The sequence below is a fragment of the Tupaia chinensis genome, unplaced genomic scaffold (assembly GCF_000334495.1).
Source record: "Tupaia chinensis unplaced genomic scaffold, TupChi_1.0 Scaffold000573_1, whole genome shotgun sequence".
NCBI classification, from domain to species: domain Eukaryota; kingdom Metazoa; phylum Chordata; class Mammalia; order Scandentia; family Tupaiidae; genus Tupaia; species Tupaia belangeri.
Genome location: NW_006160087.1, coordinates 2,162,164 through 2,183,908, shown reverse-complemented (window position 1 = coordinate 2,183,908; position 21,745 = coordinate 2,162,164). Strand labels below are relative to the sequence as shown.

Below are 21,745 nucleotides of genomic sequence, written 5' to 3'. Positions count from 1 at the left end.
AAAAGAAGTAATACAGTGTAACGGAATAAGAAGTAGACTGAAACCTGAGGTTTTTTGTTTTTTTGAGAGGCTTTTGCTATAGGGCACATACGCTCTCCAGAGAGACAGAGTGAGACAGAAAACGAATAATCACGCCCTGGGGGGATGGCGAGGTCGCAATCCCTTCTCCTCCATTCTCCTCTCAGGATCTTGGGCACGCACGCACACTGGGTCCAGGACTTGAACCGTGGTCGACTAATGAGTTCAGCGACATAGCCATTACACTAACTGCTGGTCCCAGGAAACCTGAGTTTTAATGCTCGCTTTACAATTTTTAATTAACTATATATGTATGATTTTTGTCTAGTCACTTCAGTTCTGGTCCTCACATCAGTAAAATGAAAGATATTGGACAAATTGATGTCAAAGGACCATTCTAGTTCTTTTTTTTTTTTTTTAAGAATGATTTTATCGAACATTAATTAATTAATTAACTAAACTTTGACCAGAGAGGGACAGAGTATCTGTGTGGAGGGGTGGAGTGAAAAAGTAAGCAGCCAGGTCTAGGACTCAAACCTTCATCATGGAAATGTGGGAGTCCAGCACCCTTAACCACCATACCACCTGCCAGTCCCAGAACCATTTTAGTTTTTTGTTTTTTATTCTATTTTTAAAATTTTATTTATTCATTTATTTATTTTAATTTGACCAGAGAGATACACAGAGAGAGAGAAGGGAAGTGAGAAAGCAAGCCACCAGGTCCAGTACTCAAACCATGGTCGGCCATGTGGGAGTGTCCAATGCCTTAACCAACACACTACCTGCTGGTCCTGTGGACCATTCTAGTTTTAAAACCTTCTGGATTCTTTATTCAGTATGGCTTTATAGATTGATTTAATTAATTTGATTCTTTACACAAAAACCTAGGAGTTGTCTCTTCTTTCTCACCCATATTTGGTCCATTCCAGCAAATCACTTAGGTTGTACATGTATCCAAAAATCTAACCATTTCTCATCATTTTACCTGGATTATTGCAAGTTTCCTAAATGTCTCCCTGCTTCTGTCCTTGCCTATTTACTGTTTGTAACTCAGCCAAAGAGATTCTTTTGAACTGTGAGTCCCACTCTCTTCTTTGCTCATTATTTTCCAGTGGCTTTCCATCTCACATCTTGCCATCCTCACGATCCCCTGCAAAGGCCTAGATCTTTTACCCTCAGATTACCAACTTCTCCTACTATTACTTACTCTGCTCTAGTCACACTGACTTCCTATTTTTTAAAAAAAACAATTATTTCTTCATGTGTGAGAGAGAGAAGTAGAAAGAGACGGGTACCTCTCACAGGGTCTTTGTGCTGTATTTCACCCCCAATTTCAGCCAGCCAGGATCATACCCACATCTGCCTGGCACATGCAGGAGACCTCAGAGCATTGTTTGACTGTTGCACCCTCACAGCTGGGCCCTTGCTGATTTTTTTTTTTTTTCTTTTTAGAGACTTTTGCCTTAGGGTGTATGTGCTCACCAGAGAGAGAGCCAGAGACAGTGACAGGGAAAGTGAGAAGTCACCCCCCCCCCCAGGGGGGATGGCCATGCCACAATCCCTTCTCCATTCCTCTCCCAGGATCTTGGGCATACATGTGCACAGACCTGGTGTGAGTTTCAAGGCACTGGATTCAGGATTCAAACTGTGGTCGGCCATGTGGGAATCCAACAATATGACTGCTATGCCATCTGCTAGCTCCCCCTTGCTTTTTTTTTTTTTTCGCTATAGGGTGCATACACTCGCCAGACAGAGAGAGACAGAGAGACAGAAAGCGAGAAATCACCTCCCAGGGGGGATGGCCATGCCGCAATCCCTTCTCTTCCATTCTCCTCTTGGGATTTTGGGCACACATGCACATGCGCCCGGTGTGAGTTTAAGCCACCTGGTCTGGGACTTGAACCTCAGTCAGCTACATGAGAATCCAGCAACATAGCCATTACACCAACTGCTGGTCCTTACCCCTTGCTTTTTTTAAACTTGCTCCCCTCAGGGCTTTACACTCATGTTTCCTGTATAGTTGCCAAAGCACAGCAGTTCTCAGGAAAAAACACAGTATGGCATAAGTATTACTAGATAAATTCTGGAGTCAGATGTAATTTCAAATCCAGGTTCTACTTTATGACTTTGGGCAAGTTATCTGATCTGAGGCTGTTTCCTTTATTTTTATTTATTTATTTTTGAACCACGATATACTTCTGTACTTTTTTGTGACCTGTTTAGTATTTCCAGGGCTCCCTTTACCTCATGTTAACCAAAATAAGAAAAGAAGAAAAAAAGTGCAGTTAGTAACACATAAGAAACTGACTTAAACACTTAGATTTTAAGATGTATGTAAACAGACATAAATATATATGTGCAGAGATTTGCCTAGACACATTGAAGTTGCCTCAGGTTTTCACTTTAGAAAGAAATTAGGTAGGGGCCAGCAGGTGGCGTAATGGCTAGGTCCCGTGTAGTCGACCACCGTTGGAGTCCCAGACCCAGTGGCTTAAACTCAACTGTGGACCATACGCGTTGTTCCGTGCCTAAGATCCCGAGGAGAACAGAGGAGAAGGGATTGCGGCATGGCCATCCCCCCGAGGGTGATTTCTCACTTTCTTTCTCTCTGTGTCTCTTTGTCTTTTGGTGAGCACACACACCCTATAGCAAAAACCTCTCCAAAAAAAAGGAAGAAAGAAATTAGGTAGGGGCCAGCAGGTGACATAGTGGTTAAGATGCTAGACTCCCACATGGGTAACTATGGTTCAAGTCCCAGACCCAGCAGCCTGAAACTCATGCCAGGCATGTGTATATGCATGCCCAAGATACTGACAGGAGAATTGAGGAGAAGGAATTATGGCATGGCCATCCCCCTGGGACGGATTTCTCACTTTCTTTTTCTCTCTCTCTCTTTCCAGCAAGTGCATGCACGCTATAGCAAAAATCTCTTTTAAAAAGGAAAGAAACTTGGAGGCCAGCAGATGGCATAGCAGTTAAGTTGCTGGACCTCCCACATGGCTGACCATGATTCAAATCCTGGGCCTGGTGGTTTGAAAATCATGCCAGGCATGTGTGCATGCATGCCCAAGATCCTGGGAGGAAATGGAGAAGGGACTGCCAGTGTGGCCAGCCCTCCTGGGAGGTGATTTCTCACTTTCCCTCTCACTGTCTCTGTTTTTCTCTCTCCCCAGTGAGTGCATGTGCCCTAAGGCAAAAAATAAACCTCTTTAAAAAAATAAAAGAAAAAAGGAAGAAACTAGGTGGATAATATAAAAGCCAAAGAATTGTTTAAAATCATTTAGGAAATTGTATTTAAGGCAGCCCCAGAATCAGTGGGCTATTGTGGTTCACTCTATGTTATCATTGAGTGACATAACGTGTCTACATTTGGGTAAACCTAATAATACAACTATTATAGTTTCAGATTAAAGTTAGACTACAACTGTCAGTGTTTATTATGTATTTTGTGATGCCTTATGAGGTTCTACTTTTAAAACTCAAACATGTACAGAAAATTCTTTGAATTTGAGTTTCTATTTCACACAACTGAGACTACTGCTCAGTCAATGTATTGTCCCAGCGCACGTCTGGCAGTTTTTTATAGTACCATAGTCATGCATAAAACTTTTGTTTTAGTTTACTGTTAGACATGTGTGCTCCCCAGAGAGAGAGGGGGAGGAAAAGTGAGAAAGCAAGCCACCAGGTCCAAGACTTGAACCACAGTCAGCCATGTGGGAGTCCAATATCCTAACCACCACGACCCACTGGCCCACCCAGTGTGTTGTTTTAAGCCTCCAGGTCCAGGACTTGAACTTATGCACCATAAGCCATGTGGGATCCAGCCACCTTAACCATGTCACTGACTGGTCCACATAGATGTGGGGTTTTTAATTAATTTTTTTTCAGTTTTTGTTATAGGGTGCATGCACTCACTGGATAAAGATAGAGTGTTTTTCTAGCTGCTGGGCTGGGATCTGGGGCTTGAACTGAATAGCCAGCCATGAGAGATCTGGCTCCATGCCACTGACTGTCCCTAAAATAGGTGATTTTAACTGATTAGCTTAAAGCTTGTGCTTTCTCTAATTTCTAAGTAGCCAAAATTTTCATATTGAGATATTACTCAATTTCCGTTGTTTTGGTTTTTTTTTTTTTTTAAGAATTATTTTTATTTATTTATTCATATACTTCATATTAATTTGACCAGAGAGAGAGAAAGTGAGAAAGCAACCACCAGGTCCAGGACTTGAACCACGATTGGCCATGTGGGAGTCCACCACCCTTAACCACCACGCCACCTGCCAGCCCCTCTGTTCCTCTTCTTTTGTTTTTTTTTTGTTTTGTTTTTGTTTTGTTGTTTTTGTTAGGTTTTTCGCTGTAGGGTGCATGCGCTCACCAGACAGACAGAGACATAGAGACAGAAAGCGAGAAATCACCCCCCTGGGGGGATGGTCACGCCGCAATCCCTTCTCTTCAATTCTCCTCTCGGGATCTTGGGCACGCATGCACACACGCCCGGTGTGAGTTTTAAGCCACCGGGTCCGGGACGTGAACCTCTGTTGACTGCATGGGAGTCCAGCGACATAGCCATTACACCAACTGGTGGTTCCCTTTTTTTTTTTTTTTTAAGAGATTTTTTTCTGTACAGCATGTGCATTCACTGGAGAGACAGAGGGAAAGTGAGAAATCACTCCATGAGAGGATGGTCACACAGCAGTCCGTTCTTCTCTATTCTCCTCTCAGGATTTTGGACACGTACGCACATGTGCCTGGCGTGAATTTCAAGCTGCCCGGTCTGGGGCTTGAACTACAGTCAGTCACATGGGAGCCCAGTGCTTTAACCACTACTGGCTCCTGCTACTCAATTTCGTAAGTGTTTGGATCAAAGAATTGTATCTACTTTGGGATTTCTGTCACACTTTCCATCCCTAGACTCATTGCCATACCAAACATAGTGCAAATAACTATTTTAGAAAATTGAAATGCCGGAGACCAGCAGGTGGCATGGTGGTTAAGGTGCTGGACACTCCCACATCGCCAACTAGGGTTCGAGTCCTGAATCTGGTGGCTTGCTTTTTCACTTCGTTTCTCTCTTACTCTCAAACTCTGTCTCTCTCCAGAAGAAAGAAAGAAAATTGAAATGCCATATAGTAGATAGCTGTTTCCTTTAGAAATAGAATAAAACAAGGCCAGCCAGGTGGCATAGTGGTTAAGATGGCTGGAAGGTTTGGATTGCCAATTACAAGGTTTGAGTCTTGGACCCAGGAGGCTTGAAACACACTCTGAGCGATTATGTATGCATGCCTAAATTCCTGAGAAGAGATCAGAGAAGGGGTTGCAACATGGCCACCCCTCTGTGGGGTGGCTTCTCACTTCATGCTCTATACCAAACTTTTTAAAAAAAGAAAAGAAAAGAAAACATTGTACTACTAAACAAAAAAGAAAGAAAGGAAGGAAGGAAGGAAGGAAGGAAGAAAGAAAGAAAGAAAGAGAGAGAGAGAGAGAAAGAAAGAAAGAAAGAGGAAGAAAGGAAGGAAGGAAGAAAGAAAAGAAAGAAAGAAAAGAATGTCACATTTTTCCACAGGCTCTGCAGAAGAGAGGAATGGGTGACTTTACCGGCCCCACAGCTGGGTAAAAGAGTTGGTCAAGGAGACGCAGTAGTAGGAGTCTGAAAGTACTGTGCATCTGGAGGGCTTCTTGTCAGTCAGCGCAGGAGCGGGTGAAAGTGCCTGCCATGGTTGTGTCCACTGCAGACTGAGGACAAGGCTCAGTTTTATGACAGGAGTTTATGCAAGTACTTCCTTAACCCTCACAAGATTGTCCCTGGCACCAAGTGAGATGAGTTTTTAAGAAATTCAGCAAGTACTTACAGATAGAGATACATACAGTTCAGGAACTGCTATAATTATTTTCAGCCTGCCTGAGAACCACCTGTGGAGATATTAAAACATGCAGATATCAGGGCCGGCAGGTGGTGGGTGGTTAAAAGCGCTGGACTCTCACACCGCCGATCGTGGTTTGAGTCCCAGACTTGGCGGTTGACTTTCCCACTTTCCCTTTCTCTTTCTCTCTCCCAGATTAAAAACATAATAATAGCAAATGGAATTAAATAAATAAATAAATCTTCCCTCCCCCCTTAAAAAAAAATGCAGATATCTGGGACTCTAACTCAGTAAGTCTTGAGGAGAGGAGAGCCTAAGAATTTGTGTCTTTAGAAAGTTTCCCAGGGCAGGCACTCTCTGTGGTATAGCAATAATGCAAATGGACCCACGTGAGAAAGGTTCTTGGTTTGGGACCAGCAGCTGGCATAATGGCTATGTTGCTGGACTCGCATGTAGTCGACCACGGTTCCAGTCCTAGACCGGTGGCTTAAAACTCACGCCGGCGCATGTGCGTGCGTGCCCAAGATCCCAAGAAGAGAATGGAGAAGAAGGGATTGCAGCGTGGCCATCCCCCCCACCCCCGGGAGTGTGTGATTTCTCGCTTTCTATCTCTGTGTCTCTCTGTCTGGAGAGCACATGCGCAAAAACCTCTTTAAAAAAGAAAAGAAAGAAAGGTTCTTGGCTCATGTTCCAGGACCTCCCTGAGCATACCAGGTAATCTGTGCCCATGATCTGGGCTGGTGGAGACGGGGTAGACCCTAACTGGGACCTTGTTGGGGTAGTGCCTGTCTCTCTTGTGGAAGAAGTAAATGTCAAAGGAAAAAACAAGGATTTATTAAAAAAAAAAAAAAAAAAAAAAAAAAAAAACAAGAAAGAAGAACAGGCCTCTCAGTGGTTATAAGGAACAATTTTGGAATTGAGAATGGTATCAAACCTCAGACTCTTGCTAAGAACCCCAATCAAGCACACGTCTGAAGGAGACTCTCAGGAAACTTTGAGTTTGTGCTATTAATTATTCAGTCTTTAAACTTATAATGTGACAGTCACATGATGATTTAGCTTTTCTGGGAATTGTATTCTAAATTTAACTGCTGTGACCTGGGCAGCCTATGTTAGACAGTGAGGGTCTATTAGAAGTACAGGTATGGTTTAAACAAGGTTCTTTTTGGTTTTTCCAAAATTTAATTAAATTTATTTATTATTGTCATTTTAAGTTTACCAGAGAGAGACAGAGAAAGAAAGTGACAAAGTGAGACAGCAAGCTGCCAGGTCAGGGATTTGAACTATGGTTGGCCAGTCCAGTGCCTTAATCACCATGCTGCCTACCGGCCCCATCCTGCTCTTCTTAAAAAAAATACATATTTATTTATTCTAATTTGCTATAAGACATATGTGCTCACTAGAGAGAAAGAGACAGAGAAAAGGAAAATGAGAAGGCACCTCCTAAGGGGATTGTCTACACGTAGTACCTTCCCCTCCATTCTCCTCTCAGTGTTTTAGACATGCTTGCACATGTGCCCAGCATGTTTTTCAAGCTGCAGGGTCTGGGACTCAAACCATGCAGTTGGACATGTGGGATCCAGCTGCCTTAACCACCATACCACTGGCTGGCCTAATCCTGCTCTAAATGCTTCTGGAAGGATAAAATTTTTCTCTATTCAAACATCATTATGCATTAGTTTTCCTTAGATCATTGTTTATGTGGCACGTGTCACCCTAATATCTACTAGGGTTAGGTGACTTTAGGAGTTAGAAGGAAATACTACTTAGTGATGCTGCTTTCCTATAAATAAAATAGTGTAACATTCCTAACATTGTGAGAATTGAAATATTAAATATCTGATTTCCAAAAGTTAAAACATTCTTTTTCTTTCTTTTTATTTTGGAGAGGTTTTTCTGCTATAGGGCACGTGCACTCGCCAGAAAGACAGAGAGACAGAAAGTGAGAAATCACCCCCCAGGAGGGATGGCCACACCGCAATCCCTTCTCCTCCATTCTCCTCTCGGGATCTTAGGCACGCACACACATGTGCCCGGCGTGAGTTTAAGCCACCGGATCCGGGACTCGAATCGCGGTCGACTATGTGGGAATCCAGCGACACAGCCATTACACTAACTGCTGGTCCCCAAAAGTTAAAAGTTAAAATATTCTTAAAATAGTGTTGCTGGCCATCTTTGTGTACAAATAGCCATGCCATCTGAAATATCCTTCATGTTTTCGATCTCCCTCTCTCAATAGAAACTACGCCCGGTTCAGACAGAAACCTCTGCAAAGATGCAGTCTGACTCAGTGGGTCGATAGGAACATGCGAAGCTACCATCGGTTCCAGCGTCACCCAGACTTCCCATGCAGTCCTTTCGTCTCATCCCCTCAGCCGTGAGGGACCTTCTCCAGGGTCCTGTCCAGAGCAGCATCTCATCATCTTCTGCTGTTTTGTGCTTTGTAGATACCGAATTTTATTTTTCCACAAGATTTTTATTTAAAGAACTTGTCATCTTTTGGAAATACTCACTTGAATTTTTTTTGTATGAGGTTCCTCCTGATTTTGTGTGTTTCTATCTGTTTAACCGATATTGATACTTTTTTTTTTAATTTTTAAATTGAAATGGAAAGCCTCCCGAAAGCCAGCATAAGGCCAAATAACCAGGCTCAAAGAAGAAACTCAGCTCCATGTAGAAGTGCCCAAAGGAGGGTTACCTTTTAAACCTCCTGTAAGCAAGATACTCTTTTTATTTTTTAATTTTATTTCATTTTTTGCTATAGGGCGTGCACTCACCTAAGAGTAATGGAGTAGGGTGGGGGAGGGGTGGAATGAGAAATCACCAGCCTCTTTGCCACCCCCAAGAGGATGGCCACACCACAATCCCTTCTCCTCGCTCTCCTCTTGGGATTTTGGATGCACAGACACACATGCACCTGGCATGCTTTTCAAGCCACCAGATCTGGGACTCAGACTGAGCATTTGGCCGTGTGGGATCTACCTGTCTCAACCAGCATACCACCTGGGTGGCCCCTAGAAAATAGTTTTTTATCAGGCTATGGGCCAGTGTTAATTATTACTGATCACTTGTAAGTGAATATAAGTCACTTTTAATGACTGTCTTAACTTTTTGAATCTCTGAATACCTGTCAGTTATTTCAAAGTTGGCAGTCCAGGACATTTGAAATAGAATGGGATAGGAAAACAATCTTGTTGAAAGGACAGATTAAAAGTATAAATCCTCTCCTCTTTTTTCTACTAGCTCCCTTTATTTTATTAATTTTTTTTTTACTTTTTTCATTACTCATTAAACTTATGTTGCATGATAGTGTTTAAAATCTTACACCCTTCTTAACTCTTGACTGAAGACTGCCAACTAATCCCTGCTCTGTGCCTGTGTTCTTTGTCCCACGTTGTCTCCTCCACCCTTCCTCACGTATCCCCGGGTTTTAACCTTCAGTGACCACTCCTTTGCAGTTTTATTGGCAGTGCTTCTGTTTCCTGAGAGACATGGCTGTGCCTCTTCAGAACAGCCTCCCTTTCTTGAAAGACATCGCCTACCCCGTGTCTTGACTCTAGGACAGGCCAGTGCCATTGAGGTGTAGGTTGGCCTTCAGTTTGTTCTGCTAATCTCCAATTTAAGTATGCGTTGACACTTGAAATATCAATAAGGATATTTGTCAAGGAGCCTGCTCCATTTGGGAGAGACTTGGAGAGGCACTCATTTGTCTCCATACTTGGTTAACAGAGGTGCCTTTAGACCCTGGCTGTTAAATCTCGCCGGTCATGCCCCTGGTGCACAGTTGCACCTAACTGCTAGCATAGGTCTGACATAGTTATGGCGATGTCTGCTCACCAAAGCATTGCCTGATCTTCAGATTTGGTGTTCTAACCAAAGCTGACAGATGTGGTGCATCTACCTGAAGGAATGTTTCAGGACATGCCCACACAGCTCACGCACCGCTCGAAAGGTCATTTCGGGAGGCTTTGCAGTCTGGCCTCCATGTGTTGCTCACTGTGAACGTCGCTCCTAGCTGATATAGTCTTTGTCTGGTTGTGTTGTTTTACCTGCCCTGCCTTTGCATGTGATTAGCCTGTCTTAAACATCCTACCCCAATTTAGAAACTGACTTGGGAGAAGCTTGTTCATTCAGGCCACTAGTGAAATTGGATAGATGTCTCTTAAGTGTTTCCTGTTTTTAACCAGACAAGGACTCTCTTTTCCACATCGTTTGCTTTAGATTCTAGAACCAAAATTCAAAAGAAAAGTTGTGTTCTTAGGCAGTAGTCAAAAATCTGTGATTTCAGTCAGCATAATTGGCATGTACTACGTCAGTCATTCTCCGGGCTGTCCTAAATTAGCTTGATGGAGTGAGACATGCCAAACATCCACCTTTGGGACCAGAACGTAGTTAAAATTAAATGTAGCTGGAATAGCTAGCATTGCAGCTGTCTGCATCCCCACAGATAGCCCAAGGAGTCGGGACAGCATTGTGCTTCGGCAAAAATCTTAAGATTCACATTCCTGTCCTGGTGCAGGGGGCTTAAGACTGAGTGTCTAATGGGAGCCCTGCCTTTGCCAGATCAAATGAGTGACAGGTTCACTAGAGAATGTGACAGTCACATTTCCTCTTAGCTCCAATAATTCTGTTTTTTCCAAAGCTTTAGCAGCCTAATTAAATCTGTTGAACTGGGGGAGGAGAGAGCTGTTCTCTAGTGGTTAACATGGTATTCTTTAAGAAGAAAAAACAAAGCCAGCCACTTTAAAGATGGCAGTGTTCACCGCAAAGCTGCACGCTCTCGTAGTTGCTGCTCGCCGCCCAGTCCAGTGTTGCGGGTGGAATTCTTGCTGTGTTTTTCAAGTGTGGGTTATGTGCGTCTGACTGCCTACCTAGCCTTGACCTGTGGAGACACTCCCAGCACAGGGTCCTGACAGAGCAGAGCAGAAACGTGCCGTTTACATGGCTTGTTTGTAAGCGAGGAGCCTCAGATGGCCTGTGGTTCCTCATGGAGTGCGGGCCAGATTGACTTGCGTCGTCAGGAGCAGTTATGAAACTGAAGTTGGTGCCTCCTCTGTCATGTTTTTTTCCCTTGTAGCAGTTGTGTTTAATGTCATTAAAAAGAAATAAAAGTTCTTGTCAGTGGCATATGTACTGTGGCCGTCTGTCGCGGGTTTTGAGGGAGGGTTATTTGCCTTCCTCTTTGCGTAGGTAGGTTAGTGGGGTATGGGAGGGGGTGGCAGTTCGGAGAACGCGTATTGGGACAGCGAGGTTCTTTGGAGGGTAGATTACAGTGGAGAAGGGTGTCCCAGCAGTTCAGCAGTGTGAGATTGACTGGGATTTGCAGCTCCGTGTGCATGTCCGGAGCCTGGCATGGGGAGAGCCTGAAATACCAGTGTGGCTGTGCCTGCGGAGGAGGAGGCCAGCTCGGCCTGACGCCGGAGGCAGGCCTTGCCTTGCACTCCTCCCCAGGGCTGTGTGCGGCCCCTCTCTGCTTCCCAGAGCTAGTGCTGATTAAGGAAGAAGCCACGCTGTCCCGGGGCATTGTCCCTTTAAAGGGGATGTGAGAAACCAGAGTCAATAATACAACACTGATGACTGGTCTTGGCCCAACTTCTCCAGAAACCGCTGTCTCCAGAACCTGGAGTGAAGGGTGGGTGAGCGTGGGCAGATGGTGGGAGACAGTGCATTCCTTTGATCTCTTGTGAACCTAAGCTGCTTATACTTACCCCTAGGAGCAAGGATAAAAGGGAAAGCAATAATAGCTTGTCACCTGTATTAGCCAGTGCTTTTAAAATCTCCAGTCACGCTGAGAACATACACAGCGCGTTTGGCCACGCTCTTGGCCCGCTGTTCTATACACTTTGTCTAGTATATGTATTCTAGACAACATATATTCTGGTCCAGGCAAAAGGCTCAGCACAGATTTACTAAGAACACAGCTATTCGCTATTACTCAATCTGAGGTAGTCGACCATCAAGGTGCATATCCATTTTGTGCCTGTCAGGTTAGGTGAGGCCTTGTCCAGTAATTGCTTATTTGTTCTTTAGCATTGCGTTACTGCTGTAGGCATCAATGGTTTCAGAGAACAAGCTGAATTCTCTGAAGTGGTGGTGTCCCTTATTTTATGAGAAAGTAAAGAGAAAAAGGAAAAATGCCCTTCCCTGATAGGAATGGGTTCCATCTCTAACCAGTCCATTTTGAGCTTTCATAGGAAGAAAAAAATCCAACCACCTAAACTAGAAAGCAGACTTCCCTGCTTCCCTTACTGTGGACTGCTTTTGTAAGAGAGAAAAGAATTATTCCTAAACTGATTTTAAGCCATGCTTGCTTTGTATGCCAGAGCACCTGTCAGGAAAAAAATTTCCACTTGTCACAGAAGTGTCAGCTGGTCAGTGGTGGAATTCCTTAATGAACAAGTTCCTGCTTTGTCATTCCTCCCCACCTGTCCTCCCCCGATGACAACAGGAACACGCCATAGAAAACCTGGCCCTCTCCAGCACCCACGAGAAGGGAGCGAGTGGAATGTAATGTTTTAGGTAAGCTTTAAACCAGTCCAAGTGGCCATCTGACACGCAGGATCACACAGAGAGCTTCAACTTAGCGTCAAGCTGCATGTGAGGTTCTGGGAATATCCCGCACTGATGGGCTCAGTGGGACTGAAGCGGGGCTGGGTAGGCAGGATGTCCCATTTGTAGAAGCAGTTTTGTTCTTGGAAGCTACTTCAAAGCCAACTCCAAACTGTTCAATAGGTTTAAAGACAAGAAATAAATAGAAATCTGAAATCTGAGACACGTGGGTGAATCAGCGAGGTCTTACTTATGTCTATAGATGGTTGAATTCGAGATTTTAGCGGATTCTCGAAGAGGCCCACACTGAAAAGCTAAGAGGTTGAGGGGACTGGAGTAGGAGAAAGGTACTCCCCATGGTAAAACTCGTCAGTCTGTCTTCCTCCCCTCAGATCTTAGGGTTCCCCTCTTATTCCTATGAGGATACCCCGTGGCTTCTCATAGAAGCAGATGAACTCTGGGAATCCTCTTTTCTAACCCCTCTTGTTGGCAGATTGAAAACCAAGAGAAATAACTTGTCTGGGGCGCGAAGATGATTTAAAGGTGGGGTTCCTGCCTCCCAGTCCAGCAGGCCTCCTGTAGACTTGCGTGGTCTGCCTTCAAGGTCTCTTGGCCTTAAAGAACTGTCCATGCCCTTCCGAAGTTGTCAGAAATTTCTGGATCTACAGGAGTGGGGAAGAAAGGTCCACAACTCAGATCACAGAAGGGTCGACTGCAGCTACAGCTGACAGGAGCAGTCAGTCTCAGTGTTCCATGGTGATCAAAGGGAATGGAGGGACAGTGTCACTTGCTCCTCTTCCTTCACACCCTTTATGACTGACCATAGGCAGAGGTTAAGTGGAAGACAGGGAATCCTCACTAGCAGAGTTCGCTGGGCCCTGCCCACAACTCTCCCTACTGCTGACTTAGCTGGCTCTCCGTCTGGTACGAGAAGGGCAAAGGGGGCCTCGGAAGTACTTCTCTAAGGTGTAGCTTGGAGTTCTGTGTGCTCACCAACTTCCTCCTTTAAGACTGGTTTCCCTTTGCTTTCAGAACCTTCCAGAACAGCCTGCTCTAAGCCCCGCTCACCTGACATGTTCTCCCTAAGCGCTTCCTGGCTCTGGGTAGGAACGTGCATGATGCCCTGTTCACTGGTTTGCCCAGGCACTAACGGCATCGTTATCTTTCAGCCTGCTGCTGGGGTCAAAGTGATGTGCCTCTAACAGCCCAGAACTGCGTGCGAGCCTAGCCGTGCTGAGAATGCTGAGCTGCAGGAAGCTGCTTCTGCAGTCCTTCCTTCCTCACCTCAGCCCAGGGAGAGCCCTCAGCCCCACCCAGAGGGAAACATCCTTTGTCTTAAAACCCTGAGTACCAGTAGGCATGGCAGTGTGGTGAGGCAGCCCAAGCCTGGTTTGGGGGAGCCTTAGTAATAGGGTGATGAAGCAGCTATTTTCTTCTCCTCCACGTGCACCCCCCATCTGTTCGAGATTTCCCTTCCAACTCCAGCTTGGCTGGCAGGCATGTCCCTAAGAAGCTGCAGGCCAAAATGGAGAGAGAACTGACTCCCTCCTCCACATATCCTGACTTACTGCCAATTGCCAGAAAAAGAGGGCAACATTTGGGCATTTACCAGAAGACAAGGATGTGCCTTTTCATTTGTCTTTTATTTTACATTTAAAAAGTGGTTATTGCTCTAACTGGATCAGAGGTCGGGACCTCTCCCCTAAGGAGCCTTGGCCTTGCAGCCCCAGTCAGCAGGGATGGAAGTCACAAGACGATGAGTGGGGCCTCGTGCCCTCCCGGGAGGAAGCCCTTAGTATTGCTGACATTGGCCTTCATCTGTCTCTCCTCCCCTGTGCCGCCACACTCGGACGCAGCAGAGCGGTGGCCGACCCAGCCTTGAGAGCCCTTGGAGACCAGAAGGAAGGGGTGGTCACTGGGTGATGGCTTTCAGCTCCCTAGTTTGGGGACCAGTGCTCTTGTCATTCAGCTCAGCAGCTGTTTACCAAGTGCCCGCTTGCGCAGGCTGGTGCCAGGCACAGTCTTCCACATCCCCATCCTTGGCCACCAGTGGAGGATGCAGGAGTCCACCTCTTCCCGCACAGGCACTGGGCAGCCGTAACTCGTCAGTCCTAGGGAAGAGTCTGCCTTCCCTCCTCAAGCACCATTTTGTTTTAACCAGAAAGGGGCAGTGGAGAGAGACCCGTCACTTCACACCACACAGGCTCTAGGGAAGGACGAGGACCCTGGGTAACTCACAGAACCCTGGATGAAATGGCAAGGTATGGAACCTCAGAGGCCAGTGGTGCTAGCCAGGGCTGCCCGCCCATCCACGGAGAACGGCTCAGGACTGCCTTCTCGCAGCTTCCGCCTCGTGGGTGGTTTAGCAGCCCCCGATGCCAGCTCTGGGTGAGCCTTCCAGTTGGCCAAGCCAGTATTGCTGAGACTTCGAGAGAAACTTCCCAAAGAAATGGGGCTGAAGCCTTCTGAATTTTCTTAAGACCCCGACTGATGATCTTACGGCCAAAAGAAGGTAGAGGGCACAGACAAGCGGCTCAGTCTGGGGAGTCCCTCTGCCCGATGGGGTGGAGCCCTCCGATTTTGCTTTCCAAAAAGAGACGAAACATTTTACACACTCACAAAGGTGTGCACCGTACCACAATCAAGTCCTTGATGGCTGAATCCAGAAAAAGCTTCAAGACAGCCATGACCCTGCGCAGCAGGCAGCCCACGGGCCTCCCTGATGTCCCATGTCTGAAAGACACAGCTCCAGTCAGTATCAGGGCCTGTCATCTCCCTGGGCTCTGTGCGTCTTCTCCAAGAGGAAGCCGGTCCAGGAGCGTCGGGGAGGCAGGAGGTCTGTGTTTCACGCAGCCGCACTGTTTCCAGAATGGGGTCAGGCCTTTTAGTTTGTGGCGTGTTGATTTTTTTGCAGTTTGGGTTTGTAGTTCAGCCGCCTCCATCAGACTAGGACAGAGGGAGAACTGTGCAGCTAGCCCTGCCTCCCTCTGCTGCAGTCATCCCTCGTCCTGTGCCCATGGACCCAGGGACCAGCAGAGAAGAAAAATGAAATCCTCTTCCCTGCAGACAGGCAGTCACGCTTCGCTGATGTTCACCGAGGGCTTGTTTGGAAACCGAGAGGAAAAAAACGAGCGACGCGGCCAGGGCTAATTGAATAGCCTTCTTGCAAGGTGGAAACAGAGAGGACAGGGAGGAGGAAGCAGCAGGCCTGTGGTCTAGGAGGAGGTCTGTGTTTCACGCAGCCGCACTGTTTCCAGAATGGGGTCAGGCCTTTTAGTTTGTGGCGTGTTGATTTTTTTGCAGTTTGGGTTTGTAGTTCAGCCGCCTCCATCAGACTAGGACAGAGGGAGAACTGTGCAGCTAGCTAGCCCTGCCTCCCTCTGCTGCAGTCATCCCTCGTCCTGTGCCCATGGACCCAGGGACCAGCAGAGAAGAAAAATGAAATCCTCTTCCCTGCAGACAGGCAGTCACGCTTCGCTGATGTTCACCGAGGGCTTGTTTGGAAACCGAGAGGAAAAAAACGAGCGACGCGGCCAGGGCTAATTGAATAGCCTTCTTGCAAGGTGGAAACAGAGAGGACAGGGAGGAGGAAGCAGCAGGCCTGTGGTCTAGGAGCCAGGCTCTCGTCCCTTGTGGAAAGGAGAGTAGCCCTACCTGGGAGTCTCGTCCCTACCTTCTCAAACCCAGCCTCCGGCCTCACTCAGCCAAATGGCCAAGCTGGGTCCTGGGCCCACACCCTGAGACCCCTCTACCCCTGCAGCCACCCCTCTGGCTGGTCCTCACACCCTGTCCATCTGCCCCTGGGCACAGCTTCAGCCACGCGCATCGTTGAGGTGCTTCTGGAGATGGGGACTAATAAGAGGCTTCAGGAAGATGTGCCAGAAAGAGAAGCCAAGAGAGAGGACAGTGAGCCAGAGGGCCCAGGAGACGGAGGAGGCGGTGGTGCAGAGGCCAGGCGTTTGCTGGGTAGTCGTCGTCAGAACCGTGAGAGCCTCACATTCTCTACTGTCTTCTGAGCTGCTCAGAGCAAGCACTGAGACGTTCTCATATCTGTCACAAAGAGGGGACGAAGGCTCAGAGGTAAAGCTCCTTCCCCGTCACGGCACAGCAGAGCAGGCAGCCCGGAGCTCCCTCCTGCTGTCCACACCAACCGAGAGCCTGCCCTCCCCGGCTGCTGAGCCCGCTCTGCTTGGTGCTCGGCCGCTCGGCCGCAGCCGTGTCAGGCCTGCGCTGACCCTGCCGTACTGGCCCCCCATGCACGGGACACAGGCCGCCCACCAGGACGGGCCTCGCCCTCACCTTGCTGCGGAGCAGCCCGCCCTGGCGCTCTGGCGTGCTGGTTTCAGATGCGCTCTTGGTCTTCTCCTTGTTACTGGGTTCGTTGTCCTTGATGATGTCATACTGGCGGCAGAAGAGGGCGATGACACCTGGGTACAAGCAGGACAGTGAGAGCCAGTCCTTGCCTCGCCTACTTCATTCTCAGCAGCGCTCGTCAAAGGTGCCTCCAGATGGTCCCTGCCCGCACCACTGCAGCAGCTCTCCGCAGCCCTCCCCTGGTGCTGGGCTGACCCTCCCACCTGGACCTTACCCGTCTCCTCCGCTCCCTCCCTCTAAACCCTCCACGCCTCCTCTGTTCCTTAGGGGGAGGTGGTGGACGCCTCGACAGCCTTTGCTGAGCACGTGCCAGGCCCTGTGCTGCGCACCGACAGGGGCCATGTCACGTGGTCCTCGTGGCACTGGGAGGGGACCTGCGAGGTGACCAGTGAGGACGCCGATGCAGAGTGGGGACTCACTTAACTCACAGGGTGCTGGGCAGGGACGCCGCCTCCAGGGCCCGCGGTCTGTTAAACGTTTAGTTTTGTCAACCCAGTGACGCACGAACTTAGCATCTTTGAAAGTCCGCGGTCAGGCAGCCGGGTTCTGGGTGTCCCTCCGCTTCACCTCCACACGCACGTGCCAGCTCTTGGTGTGATTTCAGTATCTGGCGAATCCCGCCGTGGGGATAGCAAACCCCCCCATCATCCTAACTAAGCGCATCACGACCTTTCGAGGGTAACACCGCGTCACCAAGCCCAACAGTGCGCCCCAGGCGGCCCTCCTCTTCGCACCACCCTTGTTCTCCCTGCCTTTTCTCAGAGCTTGTTTCTCTGTGTGCCCAGGGAGCATTTTGCTCCAAACGCTCCTGTGTGAAGCCTGCCTGTCTCCCCAGCCGCCATGCTAACGAAGCTCTGGCGGGTACTCAGAGCCCTCAGCGCCCCGTCCCAGCCCCGGCAGCCTGTCCCCCACACACGCGGCCTCGGCTGCGGCTGCAGCCCACGGGGCCAGGCAGGGCCACATCGCGCCAGGCAGCCCTTCCTCGGCAGCTGCCTGGTGAACGCCTGTTCACCTCTGGAAGTTCAACTGCCACGACACCTGCCGTGTCTTCCTGGCTCCTACCCCTCGCCCCAGAATTAGCTCCCACAGACCGCACTGGCGAGGCCAGCCCGGCCTCTCCCACACCGGGAGCACAGCCCCTCCTGGCGTGGAAGGCTGGCTGAGCACGCGAGTGGAGCCTGGTCCTCGTCCTCGGGGGTTATCAGGGGGAACGGCGGCACACGAGCCAACTAACTCACATGCCGGCACTTCAAAAAGTTCAAGGAGAAATGGAATTCAAGTTTATCTCGGTACAAACGATTTTGAAATACATGCATAATTTTTTCATAATACACATTTCCTATGAACTTTTTGAAGATCCCTCAGATAAGAGAAGGGAGGTTGGTGCTTTGGGCGCATAAAGGCAGGAGGACCATTTCTGGTTTTCGTTTGCAAGTTTGTTTCATGAGGGTGAGGAAGAGAAAGGCAAGCACCCTCAGCAGGGTGTCGTGCTGCAACCCCCAGGCCCCCAGTCCTCCCAGCCAGCTAGGATCACGGGAACACACCCGGCGTGCACAGGTCAGCCAGGGGGCCGGACCCGCGATCTCCCAAGTGCACCCAGTGCCACTTCACTGCTGCACTGCCTAGCCGGCCCGGGAGGGCCGTCCCAACGACTGGACTGGGGGGTTCGTGGTGGCGCTCTCAGAGCTGGGACTAGGACGAGTGGGTTAGGAGAGCGGGCCTGAGCCCCCAGAGGCACAGCAACCCAGAAAAGGAAGGAGAGCTGCGGCTTGGCCACCTGAGGAGGCCGAACCCCTTCGGAGAGAGGAGAGGCGAGTGGACGCGTCTTTCCACGGGGCGGCTACCACGGCCTCGCTTTCAGTGAGGACTGGGTTAGAGGAGGGGCAGGTCTGGTCCCCAGGGCTTCTCAGGCAGGACTCAGAGCCTCCCCACCTTCCTCGCGGGTACCTCCACGCCCCTTGCCCTGGGCCCCTGTGAGAGGAAGGCTCTGGTGAGTGCCCCGTCCCCAGAGGCTCAGAGGAGAGGCCTGGAGGCCAGACTCACCGGCCCACATGAACAGGACGACGACGATGATCAGCACCTCGCCTGTCTGCAGCTGTTGGCTCCTCCCCATCTCCTTCATGGTCACCTCGTCTGCGAGGATTGGGACACTCGGTCGGGGACCCCCTCACCCAGCTGCACCTCAGGGTCAAGCCCATGATGTCAGTGCCTATTTTGACAGGTGCCCCCACCTCTAATACGAGACGGGAAAACACCGATGGCCACGGGCAGCAGCAGGGCCCCACTGGAGCAGGAGTGTCTATACCAGTCTTGGGAGACTGCAGTGAACGCTCTCTCCTCTCATGTGGCCTCACCGGGAGGGCAGGCAGGAGCAGAGCTCTCTGGCCGCCTCCCCCGCCCTCCCTCGTAGGGCGCCCCAGGCCTGCCTTTGTTCTTGGAGGCCATCTTCTCGGCCTCGCGTGGGGTCTTGAAGAGCACGGGCTCGCTGGCGGGACTCTGGCCCTGGATGGAGATGGCCTGCACGTGCACGATGTACTCCGTGTCCTCCTCCAGGTCCCACAGGGCGCACGAGCGCGTGGTGGTGTTCACCTCCTGGATGAAGCGCAGCATCCGCACGTCCTTCTTCTGCGAAGGCAAGCGCAGCTCTGCCAGGGCCCGGGTGCCAGTCCCGCCGCCCCCGGAGAGCCGGCTCCTCACACGCGGTCCTGCTCCTGACGTCCTTTGCACACCGTCTTACACGGTCGGCCAGCAGAGGGGTAGGGAATGGGCCAGGGCCCAAACATGTTGGGTTTTGTTTTTGTTTTTGCTAGAGAGCACATGCCCTCACTGGGCCGGAGGGGAGCACCCCCATGGGATGTGGTCACCCACAATCCCGTCTCAGTTTGTCCTCCTTTCAGGGTTTTGAGTATGCAGCCAGCGTGTTTCTCAAGCCGCTGCATGCGGGACTCGAACCATGCAGCCAGCCATGTGGGATCCAGCTGCCTACAGAGCTGGTCGCAAAGCTGTGTCCTGAACGCCTGTGTTCCAGATGAGCTCCTGGACCTGCCCACGCTGACTGGTTCCCTCTGGGCCCCAACTTTTAACCGTATGTGGGAGGCCTTGCTGCCTGGATCCCCCCACCCCATCCCTTTTTCCTTTCTACTTTTCCCTCACCCCTCTTTCTCTTTACTCCCCATCAGCCACCGCTGTCTGTGTCCTCCCCTCCCAGAAACCCTCCAGGCCTACCTGCTGAGAGATGGCAAATCCGATGACAACCTCATCTTCCAGGACGTCCCAACTCACCACTGCCGAGTTGGCCTTAAGGTGCCTGACTGTGACATTCACTGGGGCGGAGGGGCTGTCTGGGGGCGGGGAGGCACCTGAGCCTGAGCACCCCCTCTGGGAAGCCCAGACCCACTGTCTCACAGGAAACAGGGAAGGCCAGGAGTGTGGGAAGAAGGCAACCATGGCCTTGAGTGAGGGTGGCAACATGGCTCCCAGTCGCTCTGTGGGTTGAAGAGCCAGGTCGGGGGCACCCCAGGCTCCTGTGTCTAACATGGAAGGCCCTGCTGGCTCCCCCAGGGGTCCAGGGCCAAGCGGATGGGTCTGGACCAGGGCCAGATGTAACGGAGGAAGGTTAGGGCTGGCGGGCACAGGTGTGGAGGGCAGAGGGGAGGAGGGCTGCAGAACTGAGTCAGCAGAGGGCCGCAGCCAGGGCTCCCTGTCCAGTGCTCTGTAACGCACTGCTAGTGAGTGACCTTGAGGGAAGGAGAAAGGACAGAGCCAGGTGGGGTGGGCCTGGCCCAGGTGGGGGACCTGAGGGGTGAGCCACAGAGGAGCCCCAGATGGGCTGCCCAGCAGAGGAAGCTCAGGGCACCCTCTGGGGGCCTCTTCTCCACCGCCTGCTGGCCCTGAGAGGCAGATGGCAGGGTCGGCTGGGGTCACTCAGCAGGGGCCCTGGTGGAGAGTTGAAAGGACAGGGTGGGGCCTTCCAGATGGGGACTGAGGATGCAGGGAGACTCAGCAGAGAGCACAGGAGGGCAGGAAGGGGGACAACGGTGACCTGGGGGTCAGGGCAGTGCGAACCTCCAGGAGAGGCACTGGAGCCCCACAAGCCTCGGAACTGCCCAAGGGGCAGGTGGCACAGGGGAAGCCGTGGACCTGGTGAGTGGTCTGGTGAGTGGCCCCCAGACGTGGCAGAGACCAAGCCAGACTTGGCAATGGAAAGAGACTGAAGGGCACAGACAAGTGGCGGCAGGTACAGACCAGAGAACAGACGGGGCCTCGGAGACAGGCAGGGGAGCGGGCAGGGGGAGCCGGAGGGGGCGCGGGAAGCAGGAGCCTGAGCCGGGAAAGCGGCGAGGAGGCAGCAGCGCAGCCCGAGGAGCGGCGGGGGAGGCAGCAGCGCAGCCAGAGGAGCGGCGAGGCCGGCGAGGACGAGGACGAGGAGGAGGACGAGGCCGGCAGGGCACAGGCCAGGCACCGACTGCGCCCGCTCAGGTGCACCCCACCCGCTCTGCGCCCCCTCCCCGCACCGCTCATGCACCGGGCTCGCTCCCATAGGCTCCTCCCGCAGAGTCGGCCTGCAGAGCGGTGGCGAGGTCTTTGGGAAGAGGGCGGCCGAAGGTGGGGGAACTAGTGTCCCCTGCCGCTCCCTGGGCCAGAGAAAGGGCGCTCGGCGGCCGAGGCAAAGCCCCGGGTCTGTGGAATGGGGCAAGGACGCGCGATCACAAGCCCCCAGCGAGCCAGGGCTGGGGTGACGGGAAGGGGTCTGGAGGCTGAAGGACGGGTCCAGGGGTCAGGAAGGTGGGGAAAGGGCTGGGGTGGTTCCTCGAGCAGTGGGCGGGGAGACAGAGGGTCCCCAGGGAGCAGGGACAGGGCCCGAGGACACCAGGTGCTGGGGCTGGAGGGGGGCCCGCCCGGCGCCGGCCACCCCCGGGGCCCCCTTACCCGCCTGCACCAGC

The 21,745-nt window shown here is 50.8% G+C and overlaps 2 protein-coding genes and 1 long non-coding RNA gene across 4 annotated transcripts in view; 2 read left to right on the top strand and 1 right to left on the bottom strand.

The window, feature by feature from the left end:
* S100PBP (S100P binding protein) overlaps window positions 1-11,003 on the top strand; it is a 41,171-nt gene extending 30,168 nt beyond the window's left edge. For both annotated transcript variants that reach the window (XM_006158099.3, XM_006158098.3), the window contains exon 7: window positions 8,119-11,003. In XM_006158099.3, the coding sequence (XP_006158161.1) occupies window positions 8,119-8,260 (142 nt within the window). In that variant the 3' untranslated portion in view covers window positions 8,261-11,003. The remainder of the gene's footprint in view (window positions 1-8,118) is intronic.
* A 3,055-nt stretch (window positions 11,004-14,058) lies between these two features.
* On the top strand, window positions 14,059-15,941 carry LOC114009606 (uncharacterized). Its single transcript, XR_003550992.1, has 2 exons — window positions 14,059-15,264; window positions 15,654-15,941. It is a non-coding gene; the product is annotated as an uncharacterized LOC114009606 (long non-coding RNA).
* Window positions 15,720-21,745, bottom strand: FNDC5 (fibronectin type III domain containing 5; the record flags this gene model as incomplete). Its single annotated transcript, XM_006158096.2, is given in 6 exon segments — window positions 15,720-16,478; window positions 16,728-16,855; window positions 18,846-18,935; window positions 19,229-19,427; window positions 20,028-20,143; window positions 21,732-21,745. Coding segments are annotated over 6 exon segments (553 nt in total), but the record flags the coding sequence as incomplete, so codon positions are not given.